This window comes from Saimiri boliviensis, chromosome 17, assembly GCF_048565385.1.
Source record: "Saimiri boliviensis isolate mSaiBol1 chromosome 17, mSaiBol1.pri, whole genome shotgun sequence".
Lineage (NCBI taxonomy): Eukaryota > Metazoa > Chordata > Mammalia > Primates > Cebidae > Saimiri > Saimiri boliviensis.
In genome coordinates this window covers 56,156,616-56,174,379 of record NC_133465.1, presented here as the reverse complement: position 1 = coordinate 56,174,379, position 17,764 = coordinate 56,156,616, and the positions used below count along the sequence as shown (strand labels likewise).

Genomic DNA, 17,764 nt, shown 5'->3' with positions numbered 1-17,764 from the left:
AATTGAGAAGGAAGTGATGTTCTCATGGAAGGGTCAGAGTTGGGAAAGGCCAGGCCTGGGAACCACCGATAATCTTCCCACAGTTTGGGGGAGGCCATGGGGTTTGTGGCTAAAACACTTCCCTGAGAGGTGGACTCCAGAGGCCCTGGACGGGGTCCCTGGGATGTCCCTAAACAGAGTCCTCGGCTCCCCAGATCCCAGGATGAGGATCTACTCACTGGCCCGCTGGTGACAGACTTGCCCTGTGGGAGCCCGGGAGGGCCAGGCAGCCTGCAGCTCTGGTCTCCTCCCCTGCCCTGGGCTGCCCTTTCCCATCAGCCCAGAGCAGGCAGGTCCCCACCCCCAGCCCCTGCTGCCCACCACCTCCCAACTCAGACACCCTGAGCTGCTGCTCTGTAGAGGCCTCAATCCACCACCCAGAGCCTTCTCTCCTTGCCCCGCTACCAGGGTACTACAGAAACCCCTGAAACCAGAGCAGAAGCTGTCCTCGGTGCCACGCCTGGAGACAGGCATTAATAGCAGCCTCTCTCAGGCCCCTGACGCGTCTGGGCAGCTGCTCAGCGTGTCCAGCGTCCCTCAGCCCCAAGGCCAGCCCATTCTGGCTCAGCCGGGCCACACTAAACTTAGCGGCCACTCCCAGTTCAACAGCCACTGCCACCCCCCCAGCTCAGCTGTCACCTGCCCTAGGAGACGCAGCTGCCGGACCCTGCCCAGGGCACCCACGCCTTACGACCACCATGTCCCAGACCAAAACGCTGAAGGTCCGCGTGACCCTCTTCTGCATCCTGGCGGGCATTGTGCTGGCCACGACGGCCGTGGTGACTGACCACTGGGCTGTGCTGAGCCCCCACCTGGAGCACCACAACACCACCTGCGAGGCGGCCCACTTCGGCCTCTGGCGGATCTGTACCAAGCGCATCCCCATGGACGACAGCAAGACCTGCGGGCCCGTCACCCTGCCCGGGGGTAACGTACCCACCCTCCCTCCCAATCCCCACCTCCCGCCCTTCCCCATCTTTCCCCAGCAAAGTTGCCCACGTGAAGGAAGGCAGGTTTGTCTGCCTAGAACAGGGCAGCCGCCCAGCCCTTTCTGCCCAGGGAAGAAGATCGGAATCGCATGTGCTGTGCTGGTGGCCGGAGCTGGGTTGTAAGATGAGGGCGTTTGTCCCAGCTATTTCTGTCTGGCTGGACATTGGGGCTTTTCGCCCAGAGCAGACAGCTGAGCAGGCTCAAGAAAGGGACTGTGGCTCTACCAGCCCGGGGGCTTCTGGGCCCCACCTGATCACTCCCTCCCTGCCAAGACAGGCTGAATGGCTCTGTGTGCTTAGGCTGGGGGGACCTATCAGGCTGGCAGGTTCGTTCCTGGACTTGAGACAGGAGAGGAGACTGGACAGGTGAATTTGCAGGGTCCTGTGCTGAATGAAAGTGCAGGGTTCTCTGCTCCGAATTACTGAGGATTTCAAGGCAGTGACAGCAGGGCATGAAACCAAGCATGGACCCTTGCGGGCCCTGGGCCTGGGGCAGCTACACAGGTTGAATGTCTATGAAGCGGGACATGGCTGTGGGTGAGCCACCTGCCCCCTACCTTCTTTTTCTTGAGACAGAGTTTCGCTCTGTTCCCTGGGCTGGAGTGCAGTGGTGCGATCTTGGCTCACTGCAACTTCTGCCTCTTGGGGTCAAGCGAGTCTCCTGCCTCCGCTTCCCCAGTAGCTGGGATTACAGGCATGTGCCACCACACCCATCTAACTTTTGTATTTTTAGTAGAGACAGGGTTTTGCCATGTTGGCCAGGCTGGTCTTGAACTCCTGACTGCAAGCAATCCACCTGCCTCGGCCTCCCACAGTACTGGGATTAAGCATGAGCCACCGTGCCCAGCCTCCACCCACACTTTGTCAGTACTTCAGTCCTCTGTGCCTCCTCTCTTAGCTGAGACCCTGTCAGTGTTTTAAAAGACCATGTCAAAGCATTTTCCTCACCCTGTCATTTAAGCAGATTCCTCAATTTCCTACCATGCGACCAAACCACATGTCGAAGGTAAGCTCCTTTTCAGGAGTACCTGGTATTTGCATGGCTAGCCTCTATTCTGCAAATGTGGAGGCCTCTGGATTCTTTGCAAATACAGCACTTTAGAGGAAAGAGGGCTACGTGGAGACCAGGTGGCCAGGGATCTCGGCACCATTGCCTACCACCCTCCAAATGACCCTCCAGGGAGGACAACGCTCATCCCAGCCTCGGCTTCCTCCTCTATAAAATATGGGACTGACTCTCAGCGACATAAGATCCCTTCCCAGGCGGGCTTACGGATGCCCGTCCATGGTGGCAGTGGGGCAGGGTGATGTTAGTGTGATGTCCCACCTGGCTTTCAGGATTATTCCATCTTTTATCAGACTGGATGTTCCTTGAAACCTGTCCTTCAAGGACACTAAGGCTGAGTCCCCAAAGATCTCACAGTCTGTTTGCGGGTCAGAGAGCCCAGACCCCATCCTCCCATGTCTCTGCTCCCTCTTCCTTCCCTCCTGCTTGCTCCAGAGATCCCCTCCCTTGCTCACCCCAACTGGGCGCCCAGAAGACTCGTAAGTACCCAGCTGTTGTAGAAACACCAAGTCCCGGTGCTAAGGGTGACAGGTGTGAGCATGTGCTTGCAGGGTATCGCATATCCCGGATGCCCATGTCCCTTGGCCACTGCTGAACACACCCATAAACAGGCACAGCCTCCAGCCAACTCCCCTGGGCAGGGCAGGGCAGGGCAGGGCAGGGCAGGGCGAGATAGCTTCTTCAGGGACCACGCATGAGGACGTGCTGTTACAGTCCTGTTCACTCGTCTATGGAACCATCTGCCTTTTAAAGTCAGAGAAGAGGGCTGGGCAGTGAGCAGAGTCCACACAAGGAAGCGAAAGACTGGTGAGAGGTGACTGGACCAATCACAGGGGGCCAATACACTGGTGAGAGGTGACTGGACCAATCACAGGGGGTGACAGGCTGGGGAGAGGTTAGTGGACCAATCACAGGGGGGCAACAGGCTGGTGAGAGGTGACTGGACCAATCACAGGGGGCAACAGATTGGCGAGAGTTTACTGGACCAATCACAGGGGGGCAACAGGCTGATAAGAGGTGACTGGACCAATCACAGGGGGGCAACAGGCTGGCAAGAGGTGACTGGACCAATCACAAGGGACCAACAGGCTAGTAAGAGGTGACTGAACCAATCACACGGGGCCAACAGACTGGAGGTGACTGGACCAATCATAGGGGGGGCAGCATGCTAGTGAGAGGTGACTGGACCAATCTCAGGGAGCCAACAGGCATTGCTTGAGCTTGAGCCTGAGCCTAACCAGGATCTACCTCATTGACTTCTTAGCTTAACCAGCCATGAACCATACCTCCCACGCTTGTGACACAGCACTACCTTTCCCCCAGTAATCTTCCAAAGTATGTTCCCGCCTTTTTCCCTCTCTTTTCTGTGCAAATGGACATCTTTCTCTTTCCCTATCTGCCCTTCTTGTGCTCCCTGGGACCACTCTGCTCTAGAGGGAGGAAGTGAGCTCATATGAGTTCTCCATTAACAACAACAATAATAACAGCACATACATGGAACCCTATGTGCCACATATTGTAGTAAATGCTTTACATATATTAACTTCTAATGACATTGGGGAAAAAAATGATGGAGAAAGAACCTCCAAAAATCTTCTTCTCCATAAAAGCAATGAGAGTACTGGCAGAAATGGTCAGAATGAGCCTTTTCAGAACTCTGGAAATTAATCAAAGTCTTGCAGCAATCCAACAAGAAAAATGGGTGAATCTCAGGACCAGTGAGTTCTGTGGTATTTTAACTTGCCCTGTTCTTTTCCCTTTTCCAGCTCTGTAGCAACCTTGCAAACCAACATTCCATAATCAGTGAAAACCAGCATCCCACTAGCCTCTGGAGGGGAGAGAATGGGGTTGGATCAAAGGCGCATTCCCAGAGAATTGTCATTATTTGACCTGTCTGGTGATTCCCTGAAAATCCTCGCTTGAGAAGCTGTTTCTTTTTGATCTGACTCTGAGCTCATGAGTGCAAATAGTCAATAATTAGAGATGATTGCTTAACATCATGGTTGCCTGAGGCAGTAGATAATAGTTGGCAAAACAATAGGCTAATCAAGAAACTGGAGACTGAGATGTCCACAGGTTGCTTTGGAAAGCTTCAAGATATTCCTGGGAATCTAGGAGGCCGTGTGCATAAACAGTGCTATGTGCATGCTCGGGAAAGACTTGAGAAGACCCTAAGCACTCACCTCTGCCTTCTCTTGCGGCTCTGTTCAAACAGAAAATGAAGGCTAAGACAGAGACGTGGGTGGCTTAGCTGAGTGTGAAAGTCATATGCACAGAGTCCCTCAGTAAAGACTGGGAGAGGTATTGTTTATAAGCATTTTAGGAAATTTCTAACTGGTCACTAAGGTAATTGAACAGGGATTTGAGTGGTCACAGATGACAACACAGACTTTACCATATTAGTTCAAAAAAGTCACTAAACAAACAACAGGAACAAATCCTCAAGAAGGGGGAAAAACTGATTTCCAGAGTTGCCATGTTATATTGTTTAAAAACTACTGGCTGGGTGTGCTGGCTCACTCCTATAATCCCAGCACTTTCGGAAGCCAAGGTGAGAGAATTGCTTGAGGCCAGAGGTTTGAGATCAACCTAAGCAATATAGTGAGACCCTGTCTCTACCAAAAAAAAAAAAAAAAAAACCCACAACATAGCCAGGAATGGTGGCATGTGCCTGTAATTCTAGCTATTCCCAAGGCTTAAGTGAGGAAATTATTTGATCCCAGGAGTTAGAGACTACAGTGAGCTATGATCATGTCACTGCACTCCAGTCTAGGTGACAGAGCAAGACTCTGTCTCTAAATAAATAAATATATACATAAATAATACAAGACATGCAAAGAGCCAAACTGATATGGCTCATATATGGGGCAGAGAGAAATTAATCCCTAAGGAAGCCAGATATTGGGCTTGTTAGACAAAGACTTTAAATCAGCTATTATAAACATGTCCAAAGAACTTTGAAAAAAAAATCAAAGGAAAGATGAAAATTATGTATCATGAAACAGAAACTATCAATAAAGAGACAGAAATTATTTTTTAAAGAATCGAATAGAAATTCTGGAGTTGAAAAGTACAATAACTGAAATGAAAGATTTACTAGAGGGGCTCAATAGCATATTTGAGCAGGCAAAAGAATCAATGACCTTGAAGATAAGTCAGTTGAGATTAGCCAGTCTGGGGAACAGACAGAAAAAGAGAATAAAGAAAAGTGACGAGAGCCTCAGACACTTGTGGGACACCATCAAACGCGTTAAGGGAGTGCCAGAAGGAGAGTGAAAGGGAGAACAGAGCAAAAAAGGTATGTGAAAAATAATGTCCATATGCTTCCCAGGTAGGATGAAAAACGTTAAAAATCTACAAATTTATGAAGCTCAATGAACTTCAGGTAGAATAAACTCTAAGGGATCCACATTAGACAATCATAATCAAACTGTCAAAAGACAGAGACAGAGAATCTTAAAAAACAGAAAGAAGCAACTCATCACATACAAGGAATCCTTAACGAGATGAACAGCCAATTTCCCCCGAAATCTATGGAGGCCAGAAGGTGGTGTGATGACATACATGTATTAGCTCATCTAATCTTCACCAAAAAACCTCCATGAAGTCCATACGATTATCATCATCCCAATCTTACAGATAAAGAAAATGAAGCGCTGGGAGGTTGAGATATTTGACCAAGGTCACACAGGTAATGAGCAGAGCAGCCAGGACTCACACTGAGACATTTACCCCTAACATTCACCTTTTTAGTCAATACATTAACTACTTTACAACAACCCAGTGAGTAGGTTCTCATTCTACTGGTGCTTCTTATTCTGCAAGTAGGAACACTAAGGCTGAGCATGGCCTTCCCCAGGCTAACTAGCTAACAAGTAGAAGAAGTTCGCCACCCAAGTCTTGAATCTAGAGTCTCCTTTCTCTCCAGTTCCTTTCCACACCCTCTACTGCGCATATAAACACAGCTCCTAAAAGCTCTGACCCAAGTGAACACAAAGAGTCCAGCTTTGGACCCGGCATAGTTTGAGGGCAGCTGAGCCAGCAGCTGGTGCAGTGGGGGAGACTTCTCAAGGTCCCATTTAGCCTTAGAATGTTGGAGGCTCAGTGGGAAAGCACTGTCTAATTTTTCTACTGTCCCACAAAGAGTATCTTAGAAGGACTTCCATGTACACGATCAACATCTAAGATCAATTAAAATGCCTCCAGAATGAGGACAGTAGGGGCCTCTGCCATTGTCAGGAGACACTATGTGTTCTGAAAGTCCAAATGAACCCACAGAGAGGCCATCCCCCGCCCCGGGGCTGGGTGAAGCGTTGCTTCTTTCAGGCTCTGTCTCTTTAGGTCAAGGAGGGAGGCTGCCCCAAGGCGTACTTCACCTAGTGCCCTATTTTCCCTAGTGGTCCACCTTCTCTCGGTACAGGAATTGGGACTGCATGAAAGAGCATGATACTACTGACCCCGGGAACTTCATCAGCTCCCCTCGCCACCCACAGGAGTCCATGCCGGAGGCCTAGGCCAAAGCCAGCTTCCTCCACGGAAGAGCTGTGTTCTGAAGATCCAGAGTGAGGTGTTGGAGATTTCTCCAGCCCGTTTTATAAAATCCCTCAGTCAGAGGTGTGGGAGGAGACACAGCCCAGAGAAACCACTGTCAGGAGCAGAGAGAACTTCTTTTACCCGAAGGCTAAAAACCACACTGGCAACAATGCCAGCCAGAGACTTCCTTGCGTCCCTGGAGTACCAGTTCCCTTGGATCTGGACAAATCCACAAAGTATCTTTGAACATATTAAAGTCTCCATGGACTGTCACTTGGTGCACTGATACATTCTCAGTGATAACCCAGGGCACCCCCTAATCCTACCAGCTGTTCCAACTATCACAAAAAGATCCCTATTAACTCAAGCTCTGCTTGGAGCTCAACGTGGCTTCTGCTCTAATTCTTTGAAACTGGCACACCAGACATGGCTCTGCGCAGTTACTAACACCCTCAACCAGAACACTTGGCTAGCCAGACTGTTCCATCCCCCAGTCAAGCCTGAGAGCTGAGTTCACCATATTTTTAAGAAATACCCCATTTAATATTTTTAGACCACTGAGTCTTACGGAATTAAGAACATTGACCTCAGCATAAGCCATTTGCAGAGACAAAGGAGAGCAGCCCAGCCTCCGAGTTCCCAACACCCAGATCATCATCCGGCTTTGGAACCTCTGCTGACTTAGTCAGAAGCAAAGCTGCAACCCCTGAGCTTTGTGCAAGTGTGATGACAGCCAGGGCAGGCAGGCAGGGAGGGACATCCCAGAGGCAGAGGCAGGAAGGCTCAGGGTCTGCACAGGACCGTCACTGTCCCTCTCCTCTTGACCCGTGACTAAGATGGGTCTACCTCAGATGTACTTCCTCTTTAAGTTGCCCTGGATGCTCAATTTCCCAAATAATATCCACCTGGACCCAGAGACAAGGCAGGAAGGGAAGGGGCTCATAGTAGGGTCTGTTCATCTGAACAGGACCCTGTGCCCTCTTAAGTGACATGGGCAGATGCCTGGCCCGATTTGTCCTAAATGAGGCCTGGGTCTGATGTGTCCCCACCCCTACAGGGGCCATTGCAGACCATGAAAGGGTTTACAGTCTCCAATGGGTGGCCGCATCGCCCAGGAGTGGATGCTTCTCCCAGGTTCAGGGTAGGAGACACTGGCCTTTTTCATGTGCTAAGCCCAAGAGAGAGGACAGGGTCAGCCCATCCATCCTCAGGCACCCAGTTTAGCCACGTAAGAGTGAGGCCCTGAGGCCCTGAGAAGGAATCCTACCCACTGGGAGCCCCTTCCCATTTGAGGACACTTAGAGGGAGGGGGAACATTGTACCTGGGCCACTGAAAGAAAGTATCCCCTCAAAAGCTCACAGCCTGGCTCCTGCAGACACGGAGCCTACTCCTGTGTCTGAGTTAAGATCGTTTCTATCCAAGCAGCCAGATGGAGCCTGGCGTTTATCTGGTGAGGATTTGGCAAGCCAAATGCTACCTGTGCGAGAGCCACCTCAGCTACCTGGCAGATGTGAACAGCTGTGCCCCGGCGAGGCACTCCGCTGGGAAGGATTTTAACTGACAGCTTTCCAGCAGTCGGGGAGCCAGCTGAGTGTGAAATACACTTGAATTCCGTCAATTCTGACAACTGAAATTGGCCCTTAAAGAATGAAACAGAAGTGTTTCTTTGTCCAGAGGGAGACACATGGAGACTTACGACATAGCACGGGCCATTTTGAAGCAGTGACTCCAGGGATCTATAGCTAATAATCTAACAAATAGAAGAGGGCTGCAGAGTGCTTTAAAATAGCACCGGATGCCAAGAGAGAATAGCAGAGCACCAATTCTGACATCACCACCAGCAGTCAGACACCCCAGGTAACCGGTTCAAAAGGAAAGTGATTTAAATATAGAAGTGTGCAGAGAGGGCTGTTTATGCCAGGAACATTTATTGCTGCTAAATAAACCAGATCCCATCTCCAGGGGTCATTTCCTTCCTCAACCTCATGAGAGGTTGTGGGACTTTTGTGGGAAGGAGGGGAATGCTACGAGACCACAGGCTTCAGGAGCAAGATGATTTAGGTCAGATTAAATAAAGCCTTCATCCCAAAGAAAAGCCTTGGTAGCACTGCAGGTGCATTTCTAGAAAGAACTAGGCATCAATCGCCTTGTGAGCATCTAAATGAGGCCCGGAAGTGAAGAAATGAATTGACAAACTAGACATTATCTAAAGTAGAGGAAGAAATGTTTTTCTATTTGAGGGCCTCCACAAATAAAAAGCAAACTACTTGTTTTTGAAGGAAACATAATATAAAATAACCCATTCATCCACTTCCTAAATCAAGAGCAAAGAAGATAAATTCTATTTAAAAAGAAATAAGGCTATTCCTTTTTTTTTTTTTTTTTTTTTTTAAGACTGAATCTCACTTTGTCACCCAGGCTAGAGCGCAGAGGCACGATCTCAGCTCACTGCAACCTCTGCCTCCCAGGTTGAAGCAATTCTCCTGCCTCAGCCTCCAAGTAGCTGAGAGATTACAGGCACTTGCCACCAAAGCCGTCTAATTATTGTGCTCTTAGTGGAGACGGGGTTTCATCATGTTGGTCAGGCTGGTCTCAAACTCCTAGGCTCAAGCGCTCTTCCCTCCTCGGCCTCGCAAAGCGCTGAGATTACAGGCGTGAGCCATGGCGCCCAGCCTGTGTTTTGATTTTATAGTATACCTAGCTATGAGAGAGAGGCTGAAAGAGAAAAATGGAAGTGAAATTATATTTTAAATCAGCATGAATTTCCTTGTGCTAAGCCCTTCCCTTCTCCCTTGCCAAATTCAGATTTGTGTTCCTACTGCCCACAGACTTCCACAGCTTTTATGACAGTTATCAGGTGGATCTCATCTGGGCTGCCTCACAGAGCCCCAGTGCCCAGTGAAACCACTTGATGGTCGCATTCAGCCCTCGTGGGGGTTCCACCTGCATCAGGCCATCCAATGGCCCCTCAGAAAAGGCCCTTTGCAGGGCACCTTAAGAAGCCTGGAGCAGGGGGTCCTATCCTGGCTGCATCAGAATCTCCCAGAAAGCTTTTGACTGCTCCCCAGGTCCCCCCAGTGAATCAGGGCACACCTGGATTCTGCTGAGAAACAGTCCCAGATGTGGGGTTGATCCGGGGATTCTCAGTCTTGGCACTGTTGACGTTTTGGCCTGGATAATTCCATGCTGGGAGGGCTTGTCCTGTGCGTGGTAGGATTTTGGGAGAGTCTGTGGCCTTTACCAACCAGATGCCAGGTGTACTCCTCTCAACACCAACATGTCCCCAGGCATTGCCCCAGTGTCCCCTGGGGGGCAGAGTCAGCCCCAGGGGAGACTGCTGATTGGTTCTTTGTTGATTATACACCCTGAACACTCTGAAAAATGGCTTGAACCTGGGCCTCAGTTACCCCATCTGCCTAATGGGGTGCAGAACCCACATGCCATCTGCCCTGCGGGTTCATCCAGCCTCAGCTCTCTGAAGACCTCCCAGCCTTCTAGGCAACCTCACTATCCCACTGAGATGTTGTCTAAGGGTCAAAGACAGATGTTTCGGCCCAGATTAGGGATTTAGGGAGCAGGGAGCCGGCCAGAGCCCCTGCGTGCCCAGCAGAATGACGCTGCGCTCTCTGCCCAGCCTGTCCGCATTGCGGGCCCCTCCTTTCAACTCACAGGCTGTCTCCTCCTTTGCAGAGAAGAACTGTTCCTACTTCAGGCATTTTAACCCCGGCGAGAGCTCCGAGATCTTCGAATTCACCACTCAGAAGGGTGAGCCTGGGTGGAAAGGGGGCAGGGGTGACAAGAGGGGACTTTTGTGTCGTGCACCACAGAGTTAGAAAGTCATTCGGGGCGAACGGGCTGATTTCCTCACGCCTGAAGAGAAGCAGCCCGCGGTGCATTTGAACAACAGCCTTGTCACCTCCCTGCTCCGCAGCCTCATCACCTCCCTGCTCTGGAGGCCCCAGGCAGCGGCCTTCCCTCTCCAGTGCCCAGAGTTTCCCCACCTTGGGGCCAGGGTGCGTCCGTAGAAGCAGCACTTCCTGGCAGGCTCTGACCCAGGGGCAGCTGTTGTGACAGGAGCTGTGGGTGTGGAACAAGTGCTCAGAAGCCCCGTGGTGGCTCTCAATGGAATGTGATAGCATCTGTAGGGACAGTCTCAGTCCCTCCCTCACCTAGAAATCCCTCCCCAAGTAGCAGGAGGGCTCGGTGGGCTCTGGGAGCTTTTCAGGATCAAGAGAGCTCAGGCGCACACCCACTGTCGGGAGTACAGACCTGAGCCTGCCCGCGCCCAGACAGCTGCACACAGTGTGCGTGGGCAGACACACGTGCACACACACTGATACACACACACAGAGATACACACATACAGTGACATACACAGTGACACACACGGGACACACAGAGACACACTGACACACATGTACACACACAATGACACACAAGCAGTGACACACAGAAACAATGACACACACACAAGACACACACAGAGACAGTGACACACACATACAGTGACACAACACACATAAGACACACAGAGACACACTGACACACATAATTACACACACAAGACACACAGACACAGACACACTGACACATACAATGACACAATTACACACATGACATGCAGTGATACACAGGCAATATCACACACACAATGACACACATACAAGACACAGACACACACAATGACACGAGACACAATGACACACAGGTAATGACACACGGACACACACTACCATGCACAGAAACATGTACACAGGAGCACGTGCAGACACACATGACACAGTGACACACCAACACACTGACACAGACCCAGATACTAGCACACACAGAGACACATAACACACACATACACTGACACAGGCGCACACTCACATACACAGACACTAACACATTCTGACAGATCCTCGCATGTGGCTTATACACTAACAGACACACTAACCACACACAGACACTCTGCCACACAGACACATGCAGACACTCACACACTGCCACGCACACTGGCAGAGCCTCACATGCACCAGGCTGGGTGACAAGCCACTCTGTCGTCCTTTGCTCCTTAACCCCAGGACAGACACCCCACCGCCCCACTGCCTCCTCCCTGTCCGTCGGAGAAAAGTTTCTGCTCTAGAAAGGTCTCCGGCCACCTGCCTCTTGCCCCTGCCCCATTGGAGACCTTGCAGCCTGGTGCCCTGGAAAGACAGGGGTGGAGGAAGCCCTGGGGCAGCCTGGCTCTGCATGGGCCTTAGGGCAGGACTCGGTCCCCGGCGCTGTCAGCTTTCCCGTGTGTGAAACGGGAACTGTGGTGCGGGCGTTGTCCCTAACCAGCCACGACTTGAGCTCCCGGGCTGAGGCCGCATGCTGCGTGTCCCTTGTGTTTGCAGAGTACAGCATCTCGGCGGCCGCCATCGCCATCTTCAGCCTTGGCTTCGTCATCCTGGGCAGCCTCTGCGTCCTCCTGTCCCTCCAGAACAAGCGGGACTACCTGCTGCGGCCCGCGTCCATGTTCTACGCCTTTGCAGGTAGACTGGGGGCCCTGCCCAAGCGCGGGGCCAGAGGACCATGTCACGGGGGATTCTCTGCTCCACGCTCAGGCCTACTGCGGGATTTGGTTAGGGGGCATTTCACAGACTCCATCCTCAACCAGGGGCAAACCTGGCCAGGCCCTCAGTGACTCCAGGTGGGTTAGAGGGAGAGAGAGCTGTCCCTCCAGAACAAGCGGGACTACCTGCTGCGGCCCGCGTCCATGTTCCACGCCTGTGCAGGTAGACTGGGGGCCCTGCCCATTCCTCCCCACAGTCCTCAAGGCCCCGAAGAAACCACCCAGAGAATGACGGACAAAAGAAGGAAAGAAACCTGGTCATCTTTCTTACCTTTTCTTGAGGGACGAGGAAGAGGGTCTCGCTCTGTTCCCCAGGCTGGAGTGCAGTGGCACAATCACAGCTCACTGCAGCCTCAAACTCCTGGGTTCAAGGGTTCCTCCCACCCCAGCCTCCTGAGTAGCTGGGACTGCAGACGTGCACCACCACGCTTGACTAACTTTTTATTTTAATTTTTTGTAGAGACAGGGGTCTCATCACGATGTTGCCCAGGCTGGTCTCAAGCTCCTGGCCTCAAGCGACCCTCCCACCTCACCCTCCCAAAGTGCTGGGCTTACAGGCGTGAGCCACCAGACCCGGCCATGTGGTCACCCTTCTGAGGGATGCAGGGTTGGGAGGTGGGCGGACAAATGGATCCTTCTGCAGGTTCCCAGCTAGAAACTGCCTTGAGGTGTCATCCCCGCCCCCCCCCCGAGACAAGAGCACTGCCTCCTCCAAGCACACCGGCCAGGGTGGGGCTGGGGGCAACGGCAGGGGCCCCTCGGTCCCTGAGCGTCTCTGGCTCTGCCCCCAGGTCTCTGCATCCTGGTCTCAGTGGAGGTCATGCGGCAGTCGGTGAAGCGCATGATTGACAGTGAGGACACCGTCTGGATCGAGTACTATTACTCCTGGTCCTTCGCCTGCGCCTGCGCCGCCTTCGTGCTCCTCTTCCTTGGCGGGGTCGCCCTCCTGCTGTTCTCCCTGCCTCGAATGCCCCGGAACCCCTGGGAGTCCTGCATGGACGCTGAGCCTGAGCACTAGGCTTCCTGCAGCCCTGCTGACCCTCAGGCTTCTTCCCCACGAAGCCGGGTCTCAGCCTGGAACCTTCCAGAGAGGAGGCCGGAGTAATTTTAGCTCTACCCTGCTCCCATCTGCACCCCCGCCCCCAACCTGTGACAGTCACCGGCCACTGCCTCTCTCTGAGCTCCCCTGGGCTGCCGCAGCCTCCCCTGGGAATAGAGCGAAAGGACCTGAGTCCCAACCTCGACGCAGTCGGGGGAGGCAGGGCCAGCAGGTGGACAGGTGTTTGCAGGGACCCAGTGTCCCCGGAACGTAGAGGTGCCCCCACCGTACCAGCCTCTGATGAGCTGCCTCCAGTTGTCCTTTACGAACGTCTCAGGGATAACCTGTGTTTGCCAGTTCTGGGTGCTCCGTGTAAATAGCCAGCCTTTCTACTCAGTGATAAAATGAGGACCAGCCTCTCCCACTCAGTGATAAAACACACCCTCTCTGATGAGCCGAACGTCCCCTCCTTGACTTCCAGGAGCCCTGGGAAGCATTTTTAACTGGGTAGAATCTGACTGTGGCTAGAAATAAAAAGCTCTCCAAAAACTCATGTTTTCCTTGCGCCTCGCGTTGAAATCGCTCAGATTCTCAGCCACATCTCAAGGGCCCCCTGACCCCAAATGAGAAGGGAAAGCAGGTCGCCTGGGTATGCTGAGGACTTTTGTAGGGACAAGAGGGCCACACACGTGGCTTAGAGGCTCTGAATTCCAACTGGCATCTCCAGGCCCTGGGGTTGTTTTCGGGAGAAACTAGAAACCCTCTTATGAAGCAAGGGTGTTAAAAATAGGAGGGGTTATTTCTAGAGCCTGCCATGGACGCACCTGGTGCCAACGCAGCGCTAAAGCGGCCAGCCCGTGTCTGATTTCTGATGCCAGATTTTTGTTGTGAAGAACATCAGGAAGCAGGGCTTAGCAGATAGACACTAAGGGCCACATGGAGAGCCATGATTTGCACTCATCTGCCTTCCAAAACCCCACAGTACTTGTCCAGCTTTCCAAAGTGGAGTTCAGACATGAGCGGCAGCTGGGATCCTTGCCTTGAACACTGGAGATCCCACTGGAGTTCACGCTTCTAGGGCAGGGTTTGGCAAACTATGGCCCATGGGCCACACCTGGCCTGCCCTCTCTTGCTGTATGGCCCACAAGTAAAAAGCAGTTTTTACTGTTGTAAATTGTTAAAAAAAAAAAAAAGGCCTGGCTCGGTGGCTCACACCTGTAATCCCAACACCTTGGGAGGCTGAGGCAGGTGGATCACGAGGTCAGGAGTTCAAGACCAGCCTGGCCAACATAGTGAAACCCTGTCTCTACTAAAAATACAAAAATTAGCTGGGCATGGTGGCAAGTGCCTGTAATCCCAGCTACTCAGGAGGCTGAGACAGGAGAATTTCTTGAACCCGGGAAGCAGAGGTTGCAGTGAGCTGAGATTACGCCTCTGCACTCCAGCCTGGTGACAGAGTGAGACCCCATCTCAAAAAAAAAAAAAAAAAAAAAAAAATTAAGGGACTGGCATCATGGCTCATACCTGTAATCTTGGTACTTTGGAAGGCTGAGGCAAGAGGATTGTTTGAGGCCAGGAGTTCAAGACTACCCTGGGCAACATAGCAAGAGCCCATCTCTACAAAAAATAAAAATAAAATAAAGATCAAAAGAAGAAGAATATCTTATGACACATGAAGATGATACGAAATTCACATCTCAATGTCTGTAAATAAAGTTTGATTCAAACCCAGCCACACCCATTCTGTGGCTGCTTTCATCACAAGAGCAGCTTTGAGTAGCTTCAACAGAGATAGCTTCTGTCCTCAATGCTGAAAATATTGACCCTGTATGAAAAATGTGTGTTTACCCCGCTTCTGGAGGAAAACTGTACAAACATCTGCCCACGTACCAACCCCTTACTGGTCCCATCTGAAAGCTGAGGGGAAAGATACTTGTTCATTCTTTCAACTTGCCATCGGTACCTTAGGGCTGTGGGCTGGGCGAGGAGGAGTGTCAGAGGAGGCTCACCCAAAGACGCAGAGATCCAGCCAGGAGGCAAACGTGCTCCCGATGAAGGAGAATCAGGTGACAGTCCCGCCCAGCCAGGGAGCTGGGGCACAATTTATGAGTAAGAAGGAAGAGAGATGACTTCCTCCCACGAATAACCATTTTGGAGGTTGATGTGGTTGGGTTTTTTTTTCTTTTTTGAGACAGGATCTCACCATGGAGTACACTGCCCAGGCTGGAGTACAGTGGCACAATCACAGCTCACTGCAGCCTTGAGTTCCTGGGCTCAAGTCATTCTCCTGTCTCAGCCTCCCAAGTAGCCAGGACTACAGGCATGTGCCACCACACCCAGATAATTTGTTTTCATTTTTTGTTGAGATAGGGTTTCAACATGTTGCCCAGGCTGATCTCTAACTCCTGGGCTCAAGCGATCCACTAGCCTCGGCCTCCCACAGTGCTGGGATTACAGGCATGTGCCACCACACCCAGCCTGCTTTTCTGCTTTTCTTTTTCTTTCTTTCTTTTTTTTTTTTTTTTTTAACAGATCAGAGTCTTACTATGCTGCCCAGGCTGGCCTTAAACTTCTGGGCTCCAGCGTCTTCTGCCTCAGCCTCTAGAGTAGCGGGGATTACAGGTGTGAGCCACCATGCCTGGCTCCAATATTATTGCTTTATTACTCTTTTTACTGTTAGCAGAATGCGACTAATGTGCATTTTCTTTCTTTCTTCTTTTTTTTTTAGACAGAGTCTTGCTCTGTCACCCAGGCTGGAGTGCAGTGGTGTGATCTCAGCTCACCACAATCTCCGCCTCCCAGGTTCAAACAATGCTCCTGCCTCAGCCTCCTGAGTAACTGGGATTACAGCTGCCCACCACCACACCCGGCTAACTTTTGTATTTTTAGTAGAGACAGGGTTTCGCTGTGTTGGTCAGGATGGTCTTGAATCCCTGACCTCAGGTGATCCACCCGCCTCAGCCTCCCAGAGTGCTGGGATCAGGCTTGAGCCTCCGCGCCTGGCCTTGGCAGGCATTTTCTACTTTCCCACGGGTGCCTACGTGCCAGTCTCCCCAAAACACATCTGAATGGAATACCCACCAAACAGAATACATTCGGCTTCCCAGGGTTTTAACTCTTTCGAGATAACCTTCAGCACAGCCGGAGCTGCGATGCAGACTGCAGTTTGCGTTGGAGGCTGGCTACCGGAGAGCCACACGCCCCGGCGTCTGCCCTAGAAACAGGCAACACAGTAGAGCAAAATAGAGTCAACCAAACCCATGCAGGGAAACGTCTGAGTCCCCACCCAAATGCTCCCTGCCAGGAAGGATGTCTAGAGGGGGCAATGGTCAGCTTTGCCAGGGACTAAAGGCCCCACCTCAAAGTCCACAGTGCCATCTGCCCTGAAGCCTGTGGTTGGCCTCAGAAACCCATTGCTCCTCACTCCTTGCTTGGAACCGTGTGACTTCTTTTTTTTTTTTTTTTTTTTTTTTTTGAGACAGAGTCCTGCTCTTGTCGCCCAGGCTGGAGTGCAGTGAGGTCATCTCAGCTCACTGCAACCTCCACCTCCTAGGTTCAATTCATTCTCCTGCCTCTGCCTACTGAGTAGCTGGGACTACAGGCGCACGCCACCACACCCAGCTAATTTTTGTATTTTGAGTAGAGACGGAGTTTTGCCATGTTGGCCAGGGTGGTCTCAAACTCCTGACTTCAGGTGACCCACCTGCCCCGGCCTCCCGGAACTGGGTGACTTTAACATCCAGCACACCTTGATGTTCCGTCACACTTGCATTTTCTCACCGTTTTTTGTTTGTTTGGTTGGTTGGTTTTAGAGACAGAGTCTTACTTGCTGCCCAGGCTGCAGTGCAGTGGTGTGATCTCAGCTTACTGCAGCTTCGACCTCCTGGGCTCAAGCAATCCTCCCGTCTGGGCCTCCCGAGTAACTGGGACCACAGGTGTGCACCACCATGCCCAGCTAATTTCTGTATTTTTTGTAGAGATGGGGCCTCGCCATGTTGCCCGGGCTTTCTCAGCGTTTTTACATCCATCATCTTCCCTGAGGCAAAGAAGGTAACAAAGCCAGGACCAGCAGCTAAGACATCAAGATCCATACTTCAGTGCGATTTTTTTAGAACTGTGGTAAAATATACATATCGTAAAATCACCACCTTAATCATGTTGAAGCGTAGATTTCAGTAGCATTAAATACACTCACATTGTTGTGCCACTCTGACCACCAGGTCCTCGTCATCCCAAACTGAAACTCACAAGCACTAACCACATCCTCTCCTCTCCACAGCACCCTTCCACTTTCTGTCTCTGGCAGTTCTGACTACTCTAGTGTCAAGTTTATTCTCTGTAGGTTTATTGTCGAGTTAAAAATGAGGAAACTGAAGTCAGCACAAGAAATTTAGATGCCAATTTATTCAGCTCCCAGGTGAGGTTCTGTGGTTCCGGGGAGAGGGGCCAGGGAAGTCACGCCTGACTCCGCTCAGGAGTGGGGTTTTATATGGAGTGA

The 17,764-nt window shown here is 51.5% G+C and overlaps 1 protein-coding gene and 1 long non-coding RNA gene across 3 annotated transcripts; one reads left to right on the top strand and one right to left on the bottom strand.

Moving 5' to 3' along the window:
• The first annotated feature begins 604 nt into the window (after positions 1–604).
• Positions 605–13,819, top strand: CACNG1 (calcium voltage-gated channel auxiliary subunit gamma 1). Of its 2 annotated transcripts, none has more exons than XR_012514690.1 (4): positions 605–966; positions 10,319–10,393; positions 12,010–12,390; positions 13,019–13,063. XR_012514690.1 is itself a non-coding variant. In XM_003931808.4 (4 exons), exons 1-4 carry the CDS (start codon positions 738–740, stop codon positions 13,243–13,245), a joined length of 669 nt encoding a protein of 222 aa, XP_003931857.2. In that variant the 5' UTR covers positions 605–737; the 3' UTR covers positions 13,246–13,819. The 2 variants fall into 2 exon arrangements, 1 of the variants encoding a protein (XP_003931857.2); XM_003931808.4 differs by having other exon boundaries at positions 12,010–12,147; positions 13,019–13,819.
• LOC141581888 (uncharacterized) lies at positions 8,526–13,079 on the bottom strand. The gene is made up of 3 exons (XR_012514691.1): positions 12,499–13,079; positions 9,722–10,705; positions 8,526–9,343 (listed from the first exon to the last, which is right to left on the bottom strand). It is a non-coding gene; the product is annotated as an uncharacterized LOC141581888 (long non-coding RNA).
• Positions 13,820–17,764: the final 3,945 nt, after the last annotated feature.

Coding starts and splice junctions, on each gene's coding strand:
- CACNG1 (XM_003931808.4), top strand. CDS start 738: ATGTCCCAGACCAAAACGCTGAAGGTCCGCGTGACCCTCTTCTGCATC. Junction 967..10,318: donor GCCCGTCACCCTGCCCGGGG/GTAACGTACCCA, acceptor CCTCCTTTGCAG/AGAAGAACTGTTCCTACTTC. Junction 12,148..13,018: donor CATGTTCTACGCCTTTGCAG/GTAGACTGGGGG, acceptor CTCTGCCCCCAG/GTCTCTGCATCCTGGTCTCA.